Raw genomic sequence first — 19,333 nt, forward strand, 5'->3', positions numbered from 1 at the left:
AGTTATGAATGATTGAAATTTGATCGTTCCTCTGCGGCAAAAATAGTGCATTTTTTGCCGAATGGTAAAGAGTTAAACGTCAATTAATTAACTCTTTACCGTTCCTATGACCCGAATTCGGGTCATAAGCACTTTTTTGCGTAAAATTTAGATTAAAACCTTAAGTTCTCTGTCATTTGACTATCAACAGATTTCACCAAGGGCTTAAATGAAACCTGTGAGTTTCAGCTACACATTAAAACGCCAGTTGTGTATTTTGGGGTTGATCTTTATGGTAAAATAAAGCAATTAAACTATTGTCGTTTTTTTAAAAATCTGCTAAAATTTTGTAGAAAAAACTTTAGGATTGTGTAAATCTTGAATTATCGAAACATTGTGTTTGGTTTCTATAAACTGCAAAAATCGGTTCTTAATGGATTGTTTTCTTTCAGTTATGTTTTGAGCTTTATAAAATGAAGGTTCAATAAGTTTTCTTATGATTAGTTTCTACGAAAAACGGATACAAACAGTTAACATTGTCAATATGTCAGTAACTTTCAGCAACTATTTCTTAGAATTTCTGCCAATACCACTTAAAACGTGCATATTGCTGTTCCAGAGGCCAAATAGTATAAATAAAATGCATTTCTTACTACTTGTGTTACTTGGTTTTGACATTAAATCATAAGTACCCCCCCCCCTTCCACCCTCTTCCCTATTCTCCCCGGGTTCACACACCATTCCACATTGTGTGTTGTTTTAAAAATGTAAAAAAATGCAGTTTTGACGTCTTTCTTAGTATCTTATTATAATCTAATATTTGTATGTTAATGGTCAACTTATAAATAAATATTATAAATAACATTGAAAATAAGTATGAATTTAATCGAATTTAACTGTCTGCCTCCGTAGCTGAGGGGATGCATCTAAGGCTAGTAATCAAGCGATCTGAGTTCGCATCCAGCAAGGGTGAATGTACGGTTAAAAAAAACCAACACAAATATTAAATATCTTGACTTGACTTTAATTTAATTCTAATTTCAAATTAAAAATGCTTTTTTCCTTGTGACAAAGTAAATTGTCTGTTTTTTAGCTACAGTCGTTTATAGAATAATAGAGACATACATATTAAGATAATCTATTACAAATCGGTAACTAAGGGATGCTGAGGCTGCCAGATTTTTGTTTTTCTGCCCTTTAAATGATTGTGGGGATAAAAGTGTGGATGCACTTCAGTTGCACAGTTGAGCTACGTTTTTTACCCCAAAAGCTCGAAAATAGCAATTTTGACCCAAATCACCACATAGCATGTTTGGCTATAAAAATTGCTGTTTCTCACATAAATAGACCATTGAGGGTTCTTATTCGTGGAGATGTTATTCGTAACATTGTATTTGAATGCTCTGTTGATACTATTTCCATAAATAAACTACAAAAAAGTACATTTTGAATCGAAATTTTACAATTTTCCGATTTTTTTGTTGTTGTCACGTGACATTGGACTGATTATCACGTGATCAAACATGACAAAAAAAAAATTACAAACCTTTCATTAATAATACTGAAAAACTGTTTTCTATAAAAAGTCTTAGTTGATAAGTCTACTAACAGTAACAAGAAAGTTATGAATGATTGAAATTTGATCGTTCCTCTGCGGCAAAAATAGTGCATTTTTTGCCGAATGGTAAAGAGTTAACATATTGACTGAGTACCACGGTTTTTTACCACATAGACGTTACTCCTTTGACTGAGTACCAGAGTGATATACCACAGAGACGTTAATCTTTTGACTTAGTACCAGAATGTTCAACCAAAGAGACATTAACCTATTGACTGAGTATCACGGTTTTCTACTACAGAGACATTACTTTTTTGACTGAGTACTAGAGTGTTCTACAATAGAGACGTTAACATATTGACTGAGTACCAGAGAGTCCTACCACAGAGACGTGAACGTATTGACTGAGTATCAGAATGTCCTACCACAAACACGTTAACGTATTGACTGAGTACCAGAGTGTTCTACCACAGAGACGTGAACCTATTGACTTAGTACCAGAATTTTCAACCACAGATACATTAATAGTTATCAAAGGTCATTAATCAAAGAGACATTAATCTATTGACTGAGTACCACGGTTTTCCACCACATAGACATTAACTTATTGACTGAGTACCAGAATGTCCTACCACAGAGACGTTACTCTTTTTACTGAGTACCAGAATGATATACCACAGAGACGTTAATCTATTGACTTAGTACCAGAATGTTCAACCAAAGAGACATTAACCTATTGACTGAGTATCACGGTTTTCTACTACAGAGACATTACTTTTTGACTGAGTACTAGAGTGTTCTACCACAGAGACGTTAACATATTGAATGAGTACCAGAGAGTCCTACCACAGAGACGTGAACGTATTGACTGAGTACCATAATTTTCAACCACACATACATTAATCTATTGACTGAGTACCACGGTTGTCCACCACATAGACTTTAACGTATTGACTGAGTACCAGAATGTCCTACCACAGAGACGTTACTCTTTTGACTGAGTACCAGAGTGATATACCACAGAGACGTTAATCTATTGACTTAGTACCAGAATGTTCAACCACAGAGAAATTAACATATTGACTGAGTACCACGGTTTTTTACCACATAGACGTTACTTTTTTGAGTACCAGAGTGTTCTACCACAGAGAATTTAAACTATTGACATAGTATGAAAATGTCCTACTACAGAGACATTAACCTATTGAGTTAGTATGAGAATGTCCTACCACAGAGACGTTAATCTGCTGGGAAATTATATATTCCGGAGTCGATAGTTGTAATAGGAAAATAGACTACTTATTTAGGGAAACAATACTTCAATTCCTTACTGCTGTCGTCTGTTCATTTTATTTTGGGTTTGGCGTTTGCCTTGTCGTATTTTGTACCCAACCACTTATCACTGCTAAGTGTCTGTGTAAAGCGTTTGATACAGTTTTTTTTTATCTGATATGCTACTCAATCAGAGCTATACAATTGTCGATTAAAAGCACCGATATAAAACAAAGCATTTCCTTTGAATAGCAGTAGAAAATAGTGTCTTTATTCCTTTGGTTATCTGTTGAAAATTATAGACGCGGTAATAATTTTACTGATGATAATTAAGATTTTTAATGGAATGGAGGCAGATGCCAGAATGGTATCGAGGGTACAAATAAGGATGGCCTATGTTCTGGTTATTCACAATCTCATGATGGATCTGACGAAATGCCTGTATTCTATTTTATATTCAAAAATTATCACTTGCACATTCCATGGCGATTCGATTAAAATTCCATCAAATAGTTCCAACGTAAAAAGATGGGGCAAAGTAACGACATAATGTTGACTTGTTTACAAATGCAGTCGAATGAATTTTCGCTGAATTTAGATCGATATCTTCAGTTGTTCAAATTGACACAAACTAACAAATGTTTAATATTTGTTCGATTATGAAACGAGAATTGTTCATTTCCTGAGACTATGTTACAAGTAGACATTGTCAAAGTAAGAACTATTATGTAAAAATTGATATCAAATAAAAGTTTTGAATAAAGAAAATATGGACCATTTGTTATCGTGCGCAATAATAAGTTTTTTTTAACTTGCTTCAAGCAATGATCAGGACACTTGAAACGAAACATTTTTAAAGTCAACTAATATTTCAAATAACACTACTCATGTTTTCGTCACCTGGACATGTTTTAAGTAATTAATATTAAACAATTGTTGTAATTATGCAAACAACGGAATAAATATAAACTTATACTGGAAGACACACACAATTTACCATTTTGTATTAAAAGCAATCCACGAGAAGGACGGAAAAGATTTACATTATATATGTTAACCGTGTCTTTAACGATATTCGTCGACACCTTTCTCAAAATAAAATGATAGTAGATTTTATATGTATTAAATTTCTTTTGATTGTAGGTTATAAGTGTCCAGATGATCAAGTTAAATGTAGGGATAACATAGAGTGTATTTATAAATCAGGCCTATGTAATCAATATACCAGTTGCAATGACGGATCTGACGAGGATGAAGATTTGTGTAAAGGTATATGCACGTATAAAAGGTCGTGTAGGGTATTTGCATTAATTAGATGTATTTTCAACAATGAAACTTCAAAAGATATATGATTTATTAACTAAAGACATATATGGTTAACGATTACCTGTTTCATATGGTTAGCTGTTAAACGCGTAAAATATGCAAACCTTTAAAAAATGTATGTATAAGACTCAACTCATCTGCCTGATAATACAAACAAACAAAACAAGTGCTTTTAATTATTCGTGTTATATTTTCGGAGCCTTTTATAGCTCACTATACGGTATGGATTTTGCTAATCGTTGCAGGGCGTACGCTGACTTACAGTTGTTAATGTCTAGGTCATTTGATCTCTGGTGGAGTTTTGTCTCATTAGCAATCTTCTTATTCTTATCAAAACAAAAACAAACAAAAACAAACCAGCATAGTATAGGTTTAAAATGCAAAAAAAAAAAACAATTATAACTTTTTGGCGTCCAAAGCGCCTATTTGCATTAACCTTCATTGTGAACATAACAGCTAAACATTTTGAAGCCATATGAATGAATACCGACTTAAAAGTCAAATATGCCTGAGAATACTTTGCTTGCTGGAGTATTAAAGAACCATAGCTTGGTACCTTTGATAACTATTTACACTACTGGGTCCATGCCACCGCTGGTGGACGTTTCGTCCCCGAGGGTATCACCAGCCCAGTAGTCAACATTTCGGTGTTGACATGAATATCAATAATGTGGTCATTTTTATAAATTTCCTGTTTACACAACCTTGAATTTAAAAAAAGGATTTTCTTATCCCAGGCATAGATTATTTAAGCCGTTTTTGGCAAAACTTTTTGGAATTTTGGATCCTCAATGCTCTTCAACTTTGTACTCGCTTGGCTTTTTAAATATTTTGATATGGACGTCACTGATGAGTCTTATGTAGACGAAACGCGCGTCTGGAGTACTTAATTATAATCCTGGTACTTTTGATAACTATTGTTTATAATTTAAAAAAATTTGAGGACTATACACATTTTTAATTATTTTATTCAGCCTTTCCTTGTGAATACAACCAGGTCAAGTGCGCAAATGGTCTTCAATGTGTCTATAATTCTACTTTTTGCGATGGAGTGAAACATTGTGCAGACGGTTCTGATGAAGAGGGAGAGGTGTGCAAAGGTTTGTTAAAATAAATCAACTGTTTATTTTACATAGCATAGCCAGAGTTTTTAGTTTTACTTTCAATGAGTAATATGTAAATTCAAGTAAACTTTTTTTTTAACTTATAACATGTATAACTGAAATGAAAGGTTTAAATGTTTTCGGTTTTGTTAGTGTAGAATAGGTATTGAATGTCCCATTTATTTGGAGTGTTGATAGGGGCGAGAGAAAAATTATGAGAGATAAAAATAAAATACTTTCCAAAAACATGAATCCAATCAATGTTATAAAATATTTCACAAATAATTGTACACAATTGTTAAACTTAAACTATACAAAGATAAACAAAAACAAAAACAAATCAAATTCCATTGAAAAGAGTTTTGCGATTGCCGAATTATATTTTCCTCGGGTACACTTTGCCTTTTGCAGATTAACTTTCCCTTAACACTAAGATCCCAAATTCTAAACATTTAATTCCGACTTATGACTTTTGTCTGCATTAATTTTGATTAGAATGCCGGCACTTCCTGTGTTTTCCAAATTACTGAACCGACACTAAAAATTAGTATGTTTCATATCTCAGAATAGATTGTATAAGAACAATATTGGATTGCATCAACAAAAACTGACCATATTTGCAGTTAAAGAAATCAAATAGCGGTATCATAAATTGGTAAATTTGTTAACTCGTGATGGATTGTATAATACAAATGACAGCAATATTGGTACACATTGAAAACAAAAACTTGTCTGCATCAGTTTAGAGTGCCAACAATTTCCTCTTTTATGTCAAAGTACTGGACCGTCATTAAAAATCAGTAGTTTTGATATCTCAGGATGGTTTGTAGAATCATTTTGTCTGCATCAATCAAAGGTTACAATATTTATACTTTGTAATATAAATGATCTGGCGGTATCATAAATCAGTAAAATTTGTTCACTAAGAATGATTGTATAATACAAATTAAATCGATATTGGTATACGCTAACCACAAAATTTTGTCCGCGTTAATTTCGAGTTGCCAACGCTGCCTCTTTTTAGTCAAAAAAACTAAACCGTAACTAAAATAAAGTAGTTCAGATATCTCGGGATAGTTTGTATAACAAACCGCTGTGTTCGTATCGATCAAAAGTTACCATAATTTATAATACAAATGTTATAGCTGTATGATAAATAGGTAAATATGCCGAAATTGGCTAGAAGGTTCGTAAATAATTCAGAACATTATACAACGCCTATATATAATCAAAGGTCATGTCTGATATGGATATGATATGAAAAGGATTGAGCAACAGGCAAAGCCTATAAAAGCTCTCTCCATATTACATGTACAAGGTATAATTCAACTGTATTTAAAGTAAAATAATATAGTGGAACATGCATGCTACTTATGAGCACACACGAGCAAATATATGTTTACAGTGTTACTTACTAAATGTAAAGTACATTTAAGTATATAGGTAATTACTCATCATTTATTCAAGTACCTTGAAACATGCAAATATCCGTTATAAGTCATTAGAAATATATGTATATGGCTTGAAAGAGACAGTACGCTTGCTTAGTGGAATAAATAAATTAATGTTGAAGTGGAGGAGAAAAAAATAAAAAATAAAACTAAATAAAACAAAAATTAAGTAAATTTCAAACAAACGTTCAGTGTCACTGATATATTTCTGAACAGATTTAAAAAAAGCAATATTCATATCATATGAAAATAATCTGTTTCCAAAAAGTAATAATTCAATATTTATGTCAACATTATCAGCAATGGAGTAAATGGAATCAAGTAGGATCTGTCTTACATCATTGCACTTAGGGCGAACAAAACAGAAATGTTGGTTATACTCAACAGGGTGATTACAGTTTGCACAAAAAGTGTTCTCGGATAAGCACTGATTAAACAAATGAGATTTTATGTTGCTAGCATTATTTCTGAGTTGACAATGACTTATATCAAGCAGACCTATCCTTGTGTTAGTTCAGGAGCTGATCATACATAAGAACCGTTCAAAAGCATTCATGTTCACAGGTCTGGTCTGGAAAAGACATGTCAGTAGGTCTGAAGCAGTCCCGAAAAAGCAGATTTAAGTCTTGTTTACCAACGATGAAGTTACCTGGCTTGTCTGCCTTCTTTTTTTGTTCGGGTTAACTTGGACAGCAGTCAAAAAGTCGACTCCAAGTCAATTTGTGTATATGTTCTGACTGCGCCCATCTGTCAATCAAATGTCTTTCAAAGGCTACACGTATGAACCCTGTAATGTTATGATTAACACAGATGAAAATGCAAACTACAGTTTATAAAATTATTTAATTCACTTAATCATGTTAATAGTAGTCTTGTTTTGCTTCCAATTTCGGGTTTTCTATTCAATTAACAATCTTAAATATTCTTTCAAGGTTTGAGATAAAATGGTTATTTCCTCCGTAAATTTCATTGAAATACTAGATCCAAACGTCTTTAATGCACAGTTTAATTGTCGATTCAAATAATGTGAAGTTTTGTTAATGTATCGCTTCAAAAAAAGGCATTATGTTAGATAAAATTATATAATATTCTATCATAATTCTCAATTATCTTTTTTTTTAGACAACCGGCAATGTTTTTTTAAATAATTTCTTTTTAAACGTTTGAAAACATAAGTGGCTTGTCAGCAGTGAAGGCCTCATAAAGCCAGAGAGAAATTTCTAAAATAAATCAAGGGTAAAGTCAATCAACGTAGGTCGAAAAAAACAAACAAGTAACACCATAATCAAAGGTAAACGAAAAAAAAGTAAATACAAAGAGTGCATAAAACACTTCACAGAAATGCAAACGATAATTAACCATTGCAGGAAAAGTTTGTTTCAACTAGGGAGAAAAATGGCGGGTCTTTTGTTTAGCAAAACAATATAATTATGATTTAGCAACACATGAAAAAAAACCGCTTTAATTGTTGTGTTTAACCCAGTCAGCATATATAATTTATATCGTTTCAGTTCGCGCTGCTTCTTAGTGCAGTTGTTTTTCAAAACAATTACAGATTATATTTCGACAATATGCTTACAATAAGACATGGGGTTTACTCATTTATGAAACCGAGCAGTGATATTTAGTCCCACATTAAAACCTTTTGATCTTTGGTTACTATTTGTATAATATTTATATACAGTGGAGATCACTTCTAACCTCTCATTAGAACTGTCAGAATAGTCTGTCATAGAACTGTTCTAAACTGTCCTAGAAGAGTTCTACCTAGAACAGTTCTACCTTAGAACTTATCTAAGTAGAACTGTCAGAATCAGTTCTAGGTAGAACTTACTAAATCAGTTCTAGGTAGAACTTACTAAATCAGTTCTAGGTAGAACTGTCAGGATCAGTTCTAGGGTAGAACTGTCTAAAACTGTTCTAGGTAAAACTGGCCAAATCAGTTCTAACCATAGAACTGTCCGCAGAACTGAATAAATCAGTCAGGACTGTAGAACAGTTCTAAATGACGTCACTGCAGTAAGGGCATCTTAGAATTTAGAAAAAAAATCAGTTCCAATTACTTTACTGTATAAAAGCAGATTTTCTATATTTTTACTGATCAAACGTTACATGTAACGTTACAAATATCGAAGCGGATAGAAAGGTTATCCGACACTCTGAGAAATATTTTTATATAATTGAATATAAACATCATGGTTTACCTTACCTCGTTCCCCGTTTTAACAGTCTCTTCCTAAATATACCTCTGCGTTTAATTCATGGAATTTTAATCGTAATTTACCTTTTTTGCCTTGGAATTACATTCATGATTTAAGATTCTTTTTTGACAAATGTTCAAACGAAAATTGTACAGTGGATGAATTATGGGATCTTAATGAAATACGTGTTGTATAAGTATGTACATTTGCACCATCTCGTAAATTTAGACAGACTTATCCATAACGATTATTTATGATATCGGGGAGTCTGGGACGTCAGAAAAATATACTCGATCTGAACATGAATGTAACATTTGTCCCTGGACGTTAGGCTGCACATACAATCAATCATTCTTCTTTGCCTTCTTCAAAATATATTAACATTATACGATTCCAAGAAGAAAACTTCTCATACATGTGCTTTTCATTTTAAAGTATATGAATCAGTCATGTGAGTGTTGGATGATGCCGTTAAATAGTTTTGTTTAAAAAAAAACAATCACAAACCACAGACTTTAGTGACGGTTCTTTATTATGGATACAGCATGTACAGAGAGGAAATAATGGCACTCTAAATTGATGTGGACAAACTTTCATAGTCATGGTAGTCATTGTGTTTCAAAGTTGGTATCATCTTTATCATACGATCCGTCTTGACATAGAAATATTATTGGTTTACAACATGTACAATGAGGCTATATATATTTACATGATAAACTGTAAAAATACTCAGTTTTGGTTGATGCTGTCAAATAATTTTGTTAAAACGACTCAGTCTGATATATCGAAACTACTGAAATTTGTTTACGATTCAATATTTTGAATAAAAAGAGGACATGCTGGTACTCTAAATTGATGTGGAATTTTTTTGTAGTCAATGTGTTCCAATATTGGTGTCATTTGAATTATACAATCCTTCGAGAGATGTTACTATAAGTTATTTACTATGCGGCTACATGTATACATATATATATATATATATATATATATGTATTAAGATTTACATAATAAAGTGCAAATATGGTCAGTTTTGGTTGATGCTGTCACATATGGTCCGTTTTGGTTGATGCTGTCAAATATGGTCAGTTTTGGTTGATGCGGACAAATAATTGTGTTATACGTTATATGAGTCAGTCTGAGATATCAAAACTACTGAAATTAGTTTACGATTCAAATTTTTGAATAAATAGAGGATATGCTGGCACTATAAACTGATGTTTTCCAATATTGCTGCCATTTGTATCATACAATCCATCCTGATATAAAAAAATATAGGTGATTTACTTTGCGGCTCTTAAAATTTACATTATAAAGTGCAAATATGGTCAGTTTTGGTTGATGCGGACAAAACATGTTGTTATACCAGTCTGTTTGAGGTATGCAAACTACTGATATTTGTTTATGATGCAATATTTTGAATAAAAAGAGGACATGTTGGCACTCTAAATTGATGCAAACAAAATTTGGTAGTCATTGTGTACCAACATTGCTATCATTTGTATTATACAAACCATCCTTACATAAAAATATCATATATAAAGAGCAAATATGGTCAGTTTTGGTTGATGCGGTTAAATATGGTCAGTTTTGTTTGATGCTGTCAAATATGGTTTGTTTTGGTTAATGCGGACAAATAAAGGTGTTACACGAGTCAGTCTGAGGTATGAAAACTACTGATATTTGTTTCGATGCAATATTTTGAATAAAAAGAGGAAATGCTGGCACTCTCTATTGATGCGATAAAATTTTTGTGGTCATTGATTTCCAATATTGCGGTTATTTGTATACTACAGTCCCTCTTGAACTAAAATTATAACTGAATTACTGTGCAGCTATATAGATTTGCAAAAACTACTGATATCCCGATGCACTTACCACTACACCACGGCTCATCAGTCTGAGGTATGAAAACTACTGATATTTGTTTCCGATGCAATATTTTTAATAAAAAGAGGAAATGCTGGCACTCTCAATTGATGCGAAAAAAAAAATTGTGGTCATTGATTTTCAATATTGTGGTTATTTGTATACTACAGTCCCTCTTGACCTAAAATTATACATGAATTACTGTGCAACTACATAGATTTACATAAAAAAAAAGCAAATATGGTCATTTTTGTTTGATGCGATCAAAAGATTTTATTACACGAGTCAGTCTGAGGTATGAAAACTACTGATATTTGTTTACGATTCAACATTTTGAATAAAAAAAGAGAACATGCTGGCACTTTAAATTTATGCGAACAAAATTTTGTGGTCATTGTTTAACAATATTGCTGTAACTTGTATATTACAGTCCCTCTTGACCTAAAATTATAACTGAATTACTGTGCAGCTATATAGATTTGCAGAAACAAGAGCAAATAATGTCAGTTTAGGTAGATACGGTCAAAAGATTTTTATTTAAACGGGTCCGTTCGAGGTATGAAAACTACTCGTAAACAGATCATATTTGTTTACGATTCAATATTTTAAATAAAAAGAGGACATGCTGGTATTATAAATTGATGCAAACAAAATTTTGAAGTCATTGTTTTCCAATATAATTGCTGTCATTTGTACAATCCATCCTTGCCTAAAAATATAAATGTATTTCTGCAGTGTGCGGCTACACGTATGTAGATTTACATGATGAAGAGCAAATATGGTCAGTTTAAGTTTGATTTAAAAACATAATTATTTATAATTGTGGATTGGGAAACAAGTTATTGCATTTGGTTAATGAGGTCAAATAATTTTGTTATACGAGTCATCCTGACTCTCGGAATGACAAATGTAAAACAATTCAACTGATAAAACTAAGGGCCTAATTTATATACAAAAAATGAACGAAAAACAAATAATTTATGTAACACATCAACGAAAGAAAATCACTGAATTGCAGGCTCCTGACTTGGAACAGGTACATTCATGCAGAATATGACGGGGTTAAACATGGTGTCTTGACTAAAAATCTGAAATAAGACCGGCAGAATAGCAAAACTCTATATAAATCGCTATTTTGCCGAAGCCTTATATTAAAGACAGAGTTCTTCAAATTTATAAATCAATTCTAGCCGTTGAACTTAGAAATCAATTATAGCCGTAAAATTTATAAATCAATTCTAGCCGTAGAATTTATAAATCACTTCTAGCCGTAGAATTTATCAATCAATTCAAGTCGTAGAATTTATCAATCAATTCTAACCGTTGAACTTTTCTAGTCGTAGAACTGTTCTAGAAGTAGAACTGACCAAAGATTTGGTCAGTTCTAGGTAGAACTGTCTAAAACTGTTCTAAGGAAAAACTGTCAGAATCAGTTCTAGGTAGAACTGTCCAAATCAGTTTTAGGTAGAACTGACCAAATCAGTTCTAGGTTAAAACTGTTCTAGCTAGAACTGTCTAAAAGGCGTCAGGCTGACAGTTCTACATACTGTCCTTGAACAGTTCTCCTGACAGAATCTGACAGATTTAATGAGAGGTTAGAAGTGATCTCCACTGTATAACATGTTTTTAAACCATATTAAATGCTCAGATAATATGATTTTAACCAGGTTTTTAAATTGTATGTTTAGCATATGTTTGCCCTGAGTGGAAAAGGAAATGTGCTGATGGACAACAATGTGTCGACGAAGACAATAGTTTGTGTAATGGGAATGTAGATTGTAATGATAAGTCAGATGAAGATCCAGGCTTTTGTCGAGGTACTTTAATAATGAACTGTTTACTATTTTTCTTGAACAAGGATTTGATTTTTTTATATCGTTGTGGAGCTTTGCTGTTAAATCTATATACTCAGAATATCTTCCAAATTAATTATCATATTCAATATACCATGATACTTTGGTAATAATCAAAATCAACAAAAAACAGTATGTTTGCAAGTTTAAAAAGAAACCACAGCGATTTAAAGAAAATCACATTTGACATGGTAATATATTCCGTTTTTAGCTCACCTGGCCAAAATGACCAAGTAAGCTTTTCTTATCACTTGGCGTTAGTTGTCCGTCGTCGTCTATCGTATACTTTTACAAAATTCTTCTCGTCTAAAACTACTAGGACACATTTATCCAAACATGATACCTAGTTTTAAAAATGTGTTCGATGACCCCGCCTGCCAACCAACCTGGTCGACAAGGCTAAAAAAAGACTAAAAATAGCTTAGGAATGGTCATTATAGGAGGAGACATGAATGACACCTTAACTAATATAGACAACAAGCATAATATGTCAAAAAAGTCCTTTAAAGAAAAAAAAAGCTGTACCCAGCTTAAAATCTTTAATAAAAACGCATAAGTTAAGTGATATATGGCGAGAAATACATGGTAAAAAATTACAATTTACTTGGAGAAGGAAAAATAACATCAATGAAGCATCAAGAATTGATTTCTTTTTAACCTGTCCTGAAATACGAACTCAAATAGAATCAACAGACATAAGACCAGCCATTATAACCCATACAGATCATCAAGCAATATCTCTTATGATAAACTGTAGATCACAACAAAAAGGAAAAGGATATTTTAAAATAAATAATAGTGTTTTAGAAAATAATGAGTATCGAAACATAATTTAAAAACTTATAAAACAGTATGAATGTAAAGTATTACTTACCAACGACGTTGGGCTTCAATGGGATCTCTTTAAAACAGAGGTGCGAGACTATACTATAGCATTCTGTAAAAGGAAAGCACAAAACAATGTAAAAGAAATAAACATTTTAGAAAATAAACTTAAAAATTAAATGAATGTATAAATTTGAAGTGCCAAGAAGATGTTATTGCCTATTTCAATGATGAAATCAATAAATTAGAAAACAAACTTAGTAATTTATATGAAGCGAAAACTAAAGGGGCACAAATTAGATCTAGAATTAAGTGGGTGGAAGAAGGGGAAAAAATACAAAATTCTTTTAAGAATTAGAAAATCTAGGCAAACAAAAAAAAACAATAACAGCCCTTAAAGATAAAGATGGGGAGATACACAGAGATCCTACAAAAATATTGCAACTTGAAAGAGAATTTTATCAAGATATATACAAAAGTTCAAACCCTAACATAACTTATATTAAAGATTACATTATGAATACAGAAATTGATCATAAATTAACCAATAAAGAAAGTGAACGTATGGAAGGTCTATTAAGTATCCAGGAATGCACAGAATCTCTATTTAAAATGAAACTCAATAAAGCCCCAGGCATTGATGGTTTAAGTGTAGAGTTTTACAAGATATTTTGGGAAGATCTGAAAGAATTTGCTGTTAATACATTCAATTTTTCATATGAAAAAGGGGAGTTAACTAATTTACAAAAATAGGAGTTATTTCCCTTCTACATAAAAAAAATGACCCACTATCTTTAGATAACTATAGGCCAATAACATTATTAAATGTAGATACAAAGATTGTAGCTCAGTCATTAGCACAAAGAATTAGTAAAATATTACCACAAATTATTCATGGGGATCAAAATGGGTATGTAAAAAATACATATATTGGATATAACATTAGACAAATTCAAGATATCATTGATTTTGCAGAAAAATTCAACATAGAGGGAGCTCTTCTTTTCTTAGATTTCTCTAAATCTTTTGATTCTTTAGAGTGGGATTTCATGTTTTTAGCTTTAAAAAAATTTGGATTCAAAAGTTCAATGTTGAAATGGATTAAAGTTCTATATACTGATATTAAATGCTCAGTTATAAACAATGGTTGGATTTCAAAACCTATAAGCATTTTTCGTGGGATTAGGCAAGGGTGCCCATGCAGTGCGATAATTTTTGTAATTGCTGTTGAAATTTTAGCATGTAGGATCAGACAAGATCATGACCTCAAAGGCTTTGAAATTAAACTTGATGGCAAAATTCACACATTAAAAATTAGTCAACTAGCAGATGATACCACTCTTTTTCTTAGAACAAAACAAGACATTTCAAAAGCACTTAATATGATTGAAACATTTGGAATATTGTCAGGTTTGAAATTAAACAGAGCTAAAACTGAGGGTGTTTGGCTTGGGAAGCAAACAAACTGCAAAGATAAACATGAAAATATTAACTGGACAAATATACCTGTAAAAAGCCTAGGTATATATTTTGGTCATAATAAAAAGGAGTGTCAAACATGTCAAAGATTAAATGCTGAAAAACTTTTAGAAAAATCAGCAAAAATTATTCTTAATTGGAAAAAGAGAAACTTAACCATGATAGGAAGGATAACAGTTACTAAATCATTAATTATTCCTAATATTACATTTTTAGCATCTGTCTCAACCATAGATAAAGAGTATTTAAACCAGTTTAAAAAAATGATATATGAATTTTTATGGAATAACAAAACAGAAAAAGTTAAACGCTCCGTACTAAGTTACGACAAATTAAATGGGGGATTAAAAATGATTAATTTAGAGAAATACATAGAAACAATAGAAATAGGTTGGATTAAAAGATTAAATGCAGAGCAATTTTTAAACTGGACGGTAATACCAAAATTTTATTTAAACACATTTGGAAATAATCTTCTTATATTGCAAATGAATCTGGATAGTATAAATTCAATACCAGATATAAAACAGATACCAGAGTTTTATCTTGATATAATCAAAGTTTGGATCAAGAACAAAAATAATAATCATAAATACCCAAAAATCTTCAGACTAATCCGCCAAGAAGTTATTTGGGGAAATCAGTGGATAAAATTTCAAGAAAAAACATTATTATTCCAAAACTGGATAGATAGCAACATAATATACATAAATGATATCATAGATGAATCTGGAAATATAACAGAAAGATTTATTAGACAAAAGCTTAATAAAAAGACAAACTGGATTACTGAATTTTTAAAATTAAAAAAAGCTATACCAAAAGAATGGGTTAAAATATTAGCTGAAAAATGTTCAAGAACAACTAATGTACTAACAGATAATGTTGTGTATATTTATGACAAAGATAACTTTAAACAAAATATAAATAAATTAGAAACAAGTAAAATTTACAAAATACTATTAGAACAAGATAAAGAAATACCAATTGGCTTTTACAAATGGAAGAGACTACTAAATTTTGAAAACATAGAAAATAAAGCTCAAAACATACTTAAATTTGTTCATAATTATTTGAAAGAAAATAAATTAAAAATGTTCAGATGGAAACCATTACATTTTATTCTTCCAAACAAAGTTTTATTAAAACAATGGAAAATATGCCAAAACTCAGACTGTAATCACTGTAATATTACAGAAGATTATGAACACTTTTTTATTACATGCCACTTTCTTGATAAATTTTGGAAAGACATATTTAATCTGTTAGAAAAAGTTAAACTTGGAAAACACATTTTAACACTAAAAAATTTGATTTGGGGTTACAAAATAAATGATATAGAATATTATGATATTAATTTTTTTCTTACAGTTATTACATTTTCAATTCACAAAATACACTATTTGTCAGAGTTTAGAACAAAGAAGATAAATGTATTTTCTGTTTTTAAAACTGAGTTTAGAAATAGGCTCGTTCTACAAAACAATTTTTTTAACCATGAAAGAAAAGGAATATTAGGAAAATTATTTAAGTGTATTTGAATTGTTTGAACTGATAACATGGTTGGTAAAGTTATCATTGTGTATTAATTAATTTATTATCTAATTTTGTATTTATTTATGATGCTTGATAGACATTAATTACAATATTTATATTATAATCTGGTACGAGGCATTATACATTACAAAAAAAAAACCCCAAAAAACAGCATAGTTGTTCTTTGATTACCGTACGACTATTATTCTTTCAAATTATAGCTGTCTTACCTGAATAATGATGTAGATCAAAGATAATTACAATCTTTTTCGATATTGATTGAAAAAGCCGTTATCCGGAAACACATGGAAACTGATAGAAGTCATCCCAAACTCGGATGAACTATGAAAATTTTCCGAAAATAAGACTATATAATATAAATACTTTAATATAATTAGAATAGCATTATTTATCTATATTGATGTAATATTTATAATATTTTGTAAACGACTAACAATATGCAGTTTATCTACCTGAAAAATCCCTGAACTTCTGGTACTAATGAAACAGGGACCTTCGCTGAGATAGCTGTGTCAGTGGAGTAATTGTTAACAGCGAGCAATACTGTTGTTGAATAAAAAAAAAAAAAAAAAAAAAAAGAACAAAGGGGTAAATTTGCAGTTTTTGGCTTATATCTCTGAAACTAAAGCATTTAGAGCAATTCGGATAATGGGTAAAAATGTTCATCAGGTTACGATCTATCTGCCCTGAATCAGAGAATCCGTTGTTGAGTTGCTGCCCCTGTATTGGTAATATTAAGGAAATTTTGCAGTTTTTTGGTTAATATCTTAAATATTATTATAAATAAAGATCAACTATAAACAGCAATAATGTTCAGCAAAGTAAGATCTACAAATAATACAATCGGACCAAAATTGTCAATTGACCCCTTAAGGAGTAATTCTCTTAAGAGTCAATTTTTAACATGTTTTCTTAAATTTGTGTAATCTTTTTAAAAAATCTTCTCCACCAAATCTACTGTGCCAAATAGAATCAAACTTAGCCACATGCATCAATAGGGTGTATTGATTGATAAATTTAAGATTATAAATTACCCTGCCATCTAACCAACATGGTCGACATGGCTAAAAATAGAACATAGGAGTTTACTATAGAAGTCTACGGGAAAATTGTAAAAAAAACCAATTCAAAATGGTCACAACTTGAAAACTAATTTAGATAATGATAAGGGGTCTTCAGTAACTATTGTAAGACTACAATGGGATGACCTGTTTTTAATTAAATTACTGTCTAAATCAAACTAAACTTGGCTTCAATCATTATTAGTCTATCTAATACTATTTATTATGATTTTCACCTTTTTTTACATGATTCCCAAAACCACAGTAGGTACAGGCTCCTGAGAGCCTCTAGTTATACCAGTTATGGTAAAATTGATGTTGTAACTTGATACAATAATGTGTCCAATGCGTATACAGAGGCATAATTGGAAATAAACTCAGTTTCACAATACAAAAATAAAATTAAAAGAATATCATTGGAATCACATATACTTATTTTTAGCGGCGCAAAAACGGTATATGATTGATGTAGCAAGTCTTTTCATGTCTGGACATATCATTTTATTATCTTTTACATATATCTAGATTATAGCTGCAGTGATTACAATCAAAAGTGTTTAAACGGATTACAGTGTATCAGTGAATACAGTTTATGTGACGCCTACGAAGATTGTACAGATAAATCAGACGAAGATCCAGACGTTTGTAGAGGTATGTTCGAAACCAGTTGTCTTTTTTTCTCAACATTCTTATTGTTTTGCAAAATAAAATGTGACGTTTAACAGATGTAACGTTTATACATGTTATACAAAAATTTTATACGCAGAAACACACAGCCTGCACGAGAACATTTTTTTCTTGTATATTTGCACCATTTCATTTGTGCTCTTTTCTTTTGAATGACAGTTCTTAAATGATGTAAACCTCACACATACGTTTAACCCCGCCGCATTTTTGCGCCTGTCCCAAGTCAGGAACCTCTGGCCATTGTTAGTCTTGTATTATTTTAATTTTAGTTTCTTGTGTACAATTTGGAAATTAGTATGGCGTTCATTATCACTGGACTAGTATATATTTGTTTAGGGGCCAGCTGAAGGACGCCTCCGGGTGCGGGAATTTCTCGCTACATTGAAGACCTGTTGGTGACCCTCCGCTGTTGTTTTTTATTTGGTCGGGTTGTTGTCTCTTTGACACATTCCCCATTTCCATTCTCAATTTTATACATGTAATACACCAAATATCATTACACTATACACATTTCTTCGTTCTCCTACACTAATTGCAACATTGAAAAAAAAAACACACTGTTACATATTTGCTGGAAATTCCAATTTTATTACACCATTTACAGAACTTTAAATAGTCGGCAACGATTACTGTTCTAAAACGGAAGCAGAAGGTAAACCATACTCACACGCGTTTAATTAGAAGTTGTACACTATTTAAATGCTGTATAGTTCATCAAAAAGCTAATTGCTTTTTAAATAATTCAACAAATGGTTATATGCAGTATATAAAAGATAGATTTATTTTCATCTGCTTTAAAATATTTCTAGAAATTAAGAAATATATTACTTATTGCTTTCGGTTTCAGACATCTAGTCTTTTTTTCAAATGTTAGTAGGGTAGGATAATGAAATCAATAAGGGTTAAAATGTTATTTTTTTATGATAAAGCTCCTCTTGTAAATCACAGCTAGTTGACCATAAAAGATTACGTGAAAAGACATGCAATCAAATAAAATGAAGCCCATACACTCGTTCACTAATTACGGTAAAAACAAATACGTTTAAGCTACTGATATATATTGAATCTGCGGTCCTTTATACCAATATTATGATAAATACACCTCTAGTTATAGC

General features: G+C 31.2%; 1 protein-coding gene across 1 annotated transcript in view; it reads left to right on the forward strand.

The window, feature by feature from the left end:
* Positions 1 to 19,333, forward strand: part of LOC143044366 (uncharacterized) — a 60,875-nt gene that overhangs the window by 19,253 nt on the left and 22,289 nt on the right. Inside the window, exons 9-12 of the mRNA XM_076216321.1 lie at positions 3,953 to 4,078; positions 5,110 to 5,235; positions 12,445 to 12,573; positions 18,057 to 18,182. Coding sequence (XP_076072436.1) covers positions 3,953 to 4,078; positions 5,110 to 5,235; positions 12,445 to 12,573; positions 18,057 to 18,182 — 507 coding nt within the window. The remainder of the gene's footprint in view (positions 1 to 3,952; positions 4,079 to 5,109; positions 5,236 to 12,444; positions 12,574 to 18,056; positions 18,183 to 19,333) is intronic.

The sequence above is a fragment of the Mytilus galloprovincialis genome, chromosome 9 (genome assembly GCF_965363235.1).
Source record: "Mytilus galloprovincialis chromosome 9, xbMytGall1.hap1.1, whole genome shotgun sequence".
In the NCBI taxonomy this organism is placed as follows: Eukaryota; Metazoa; Mollusca; class Bivalvia; order Mytilida; family Mytilidae; genus Mytilus; species Mytilus galloprovincialis.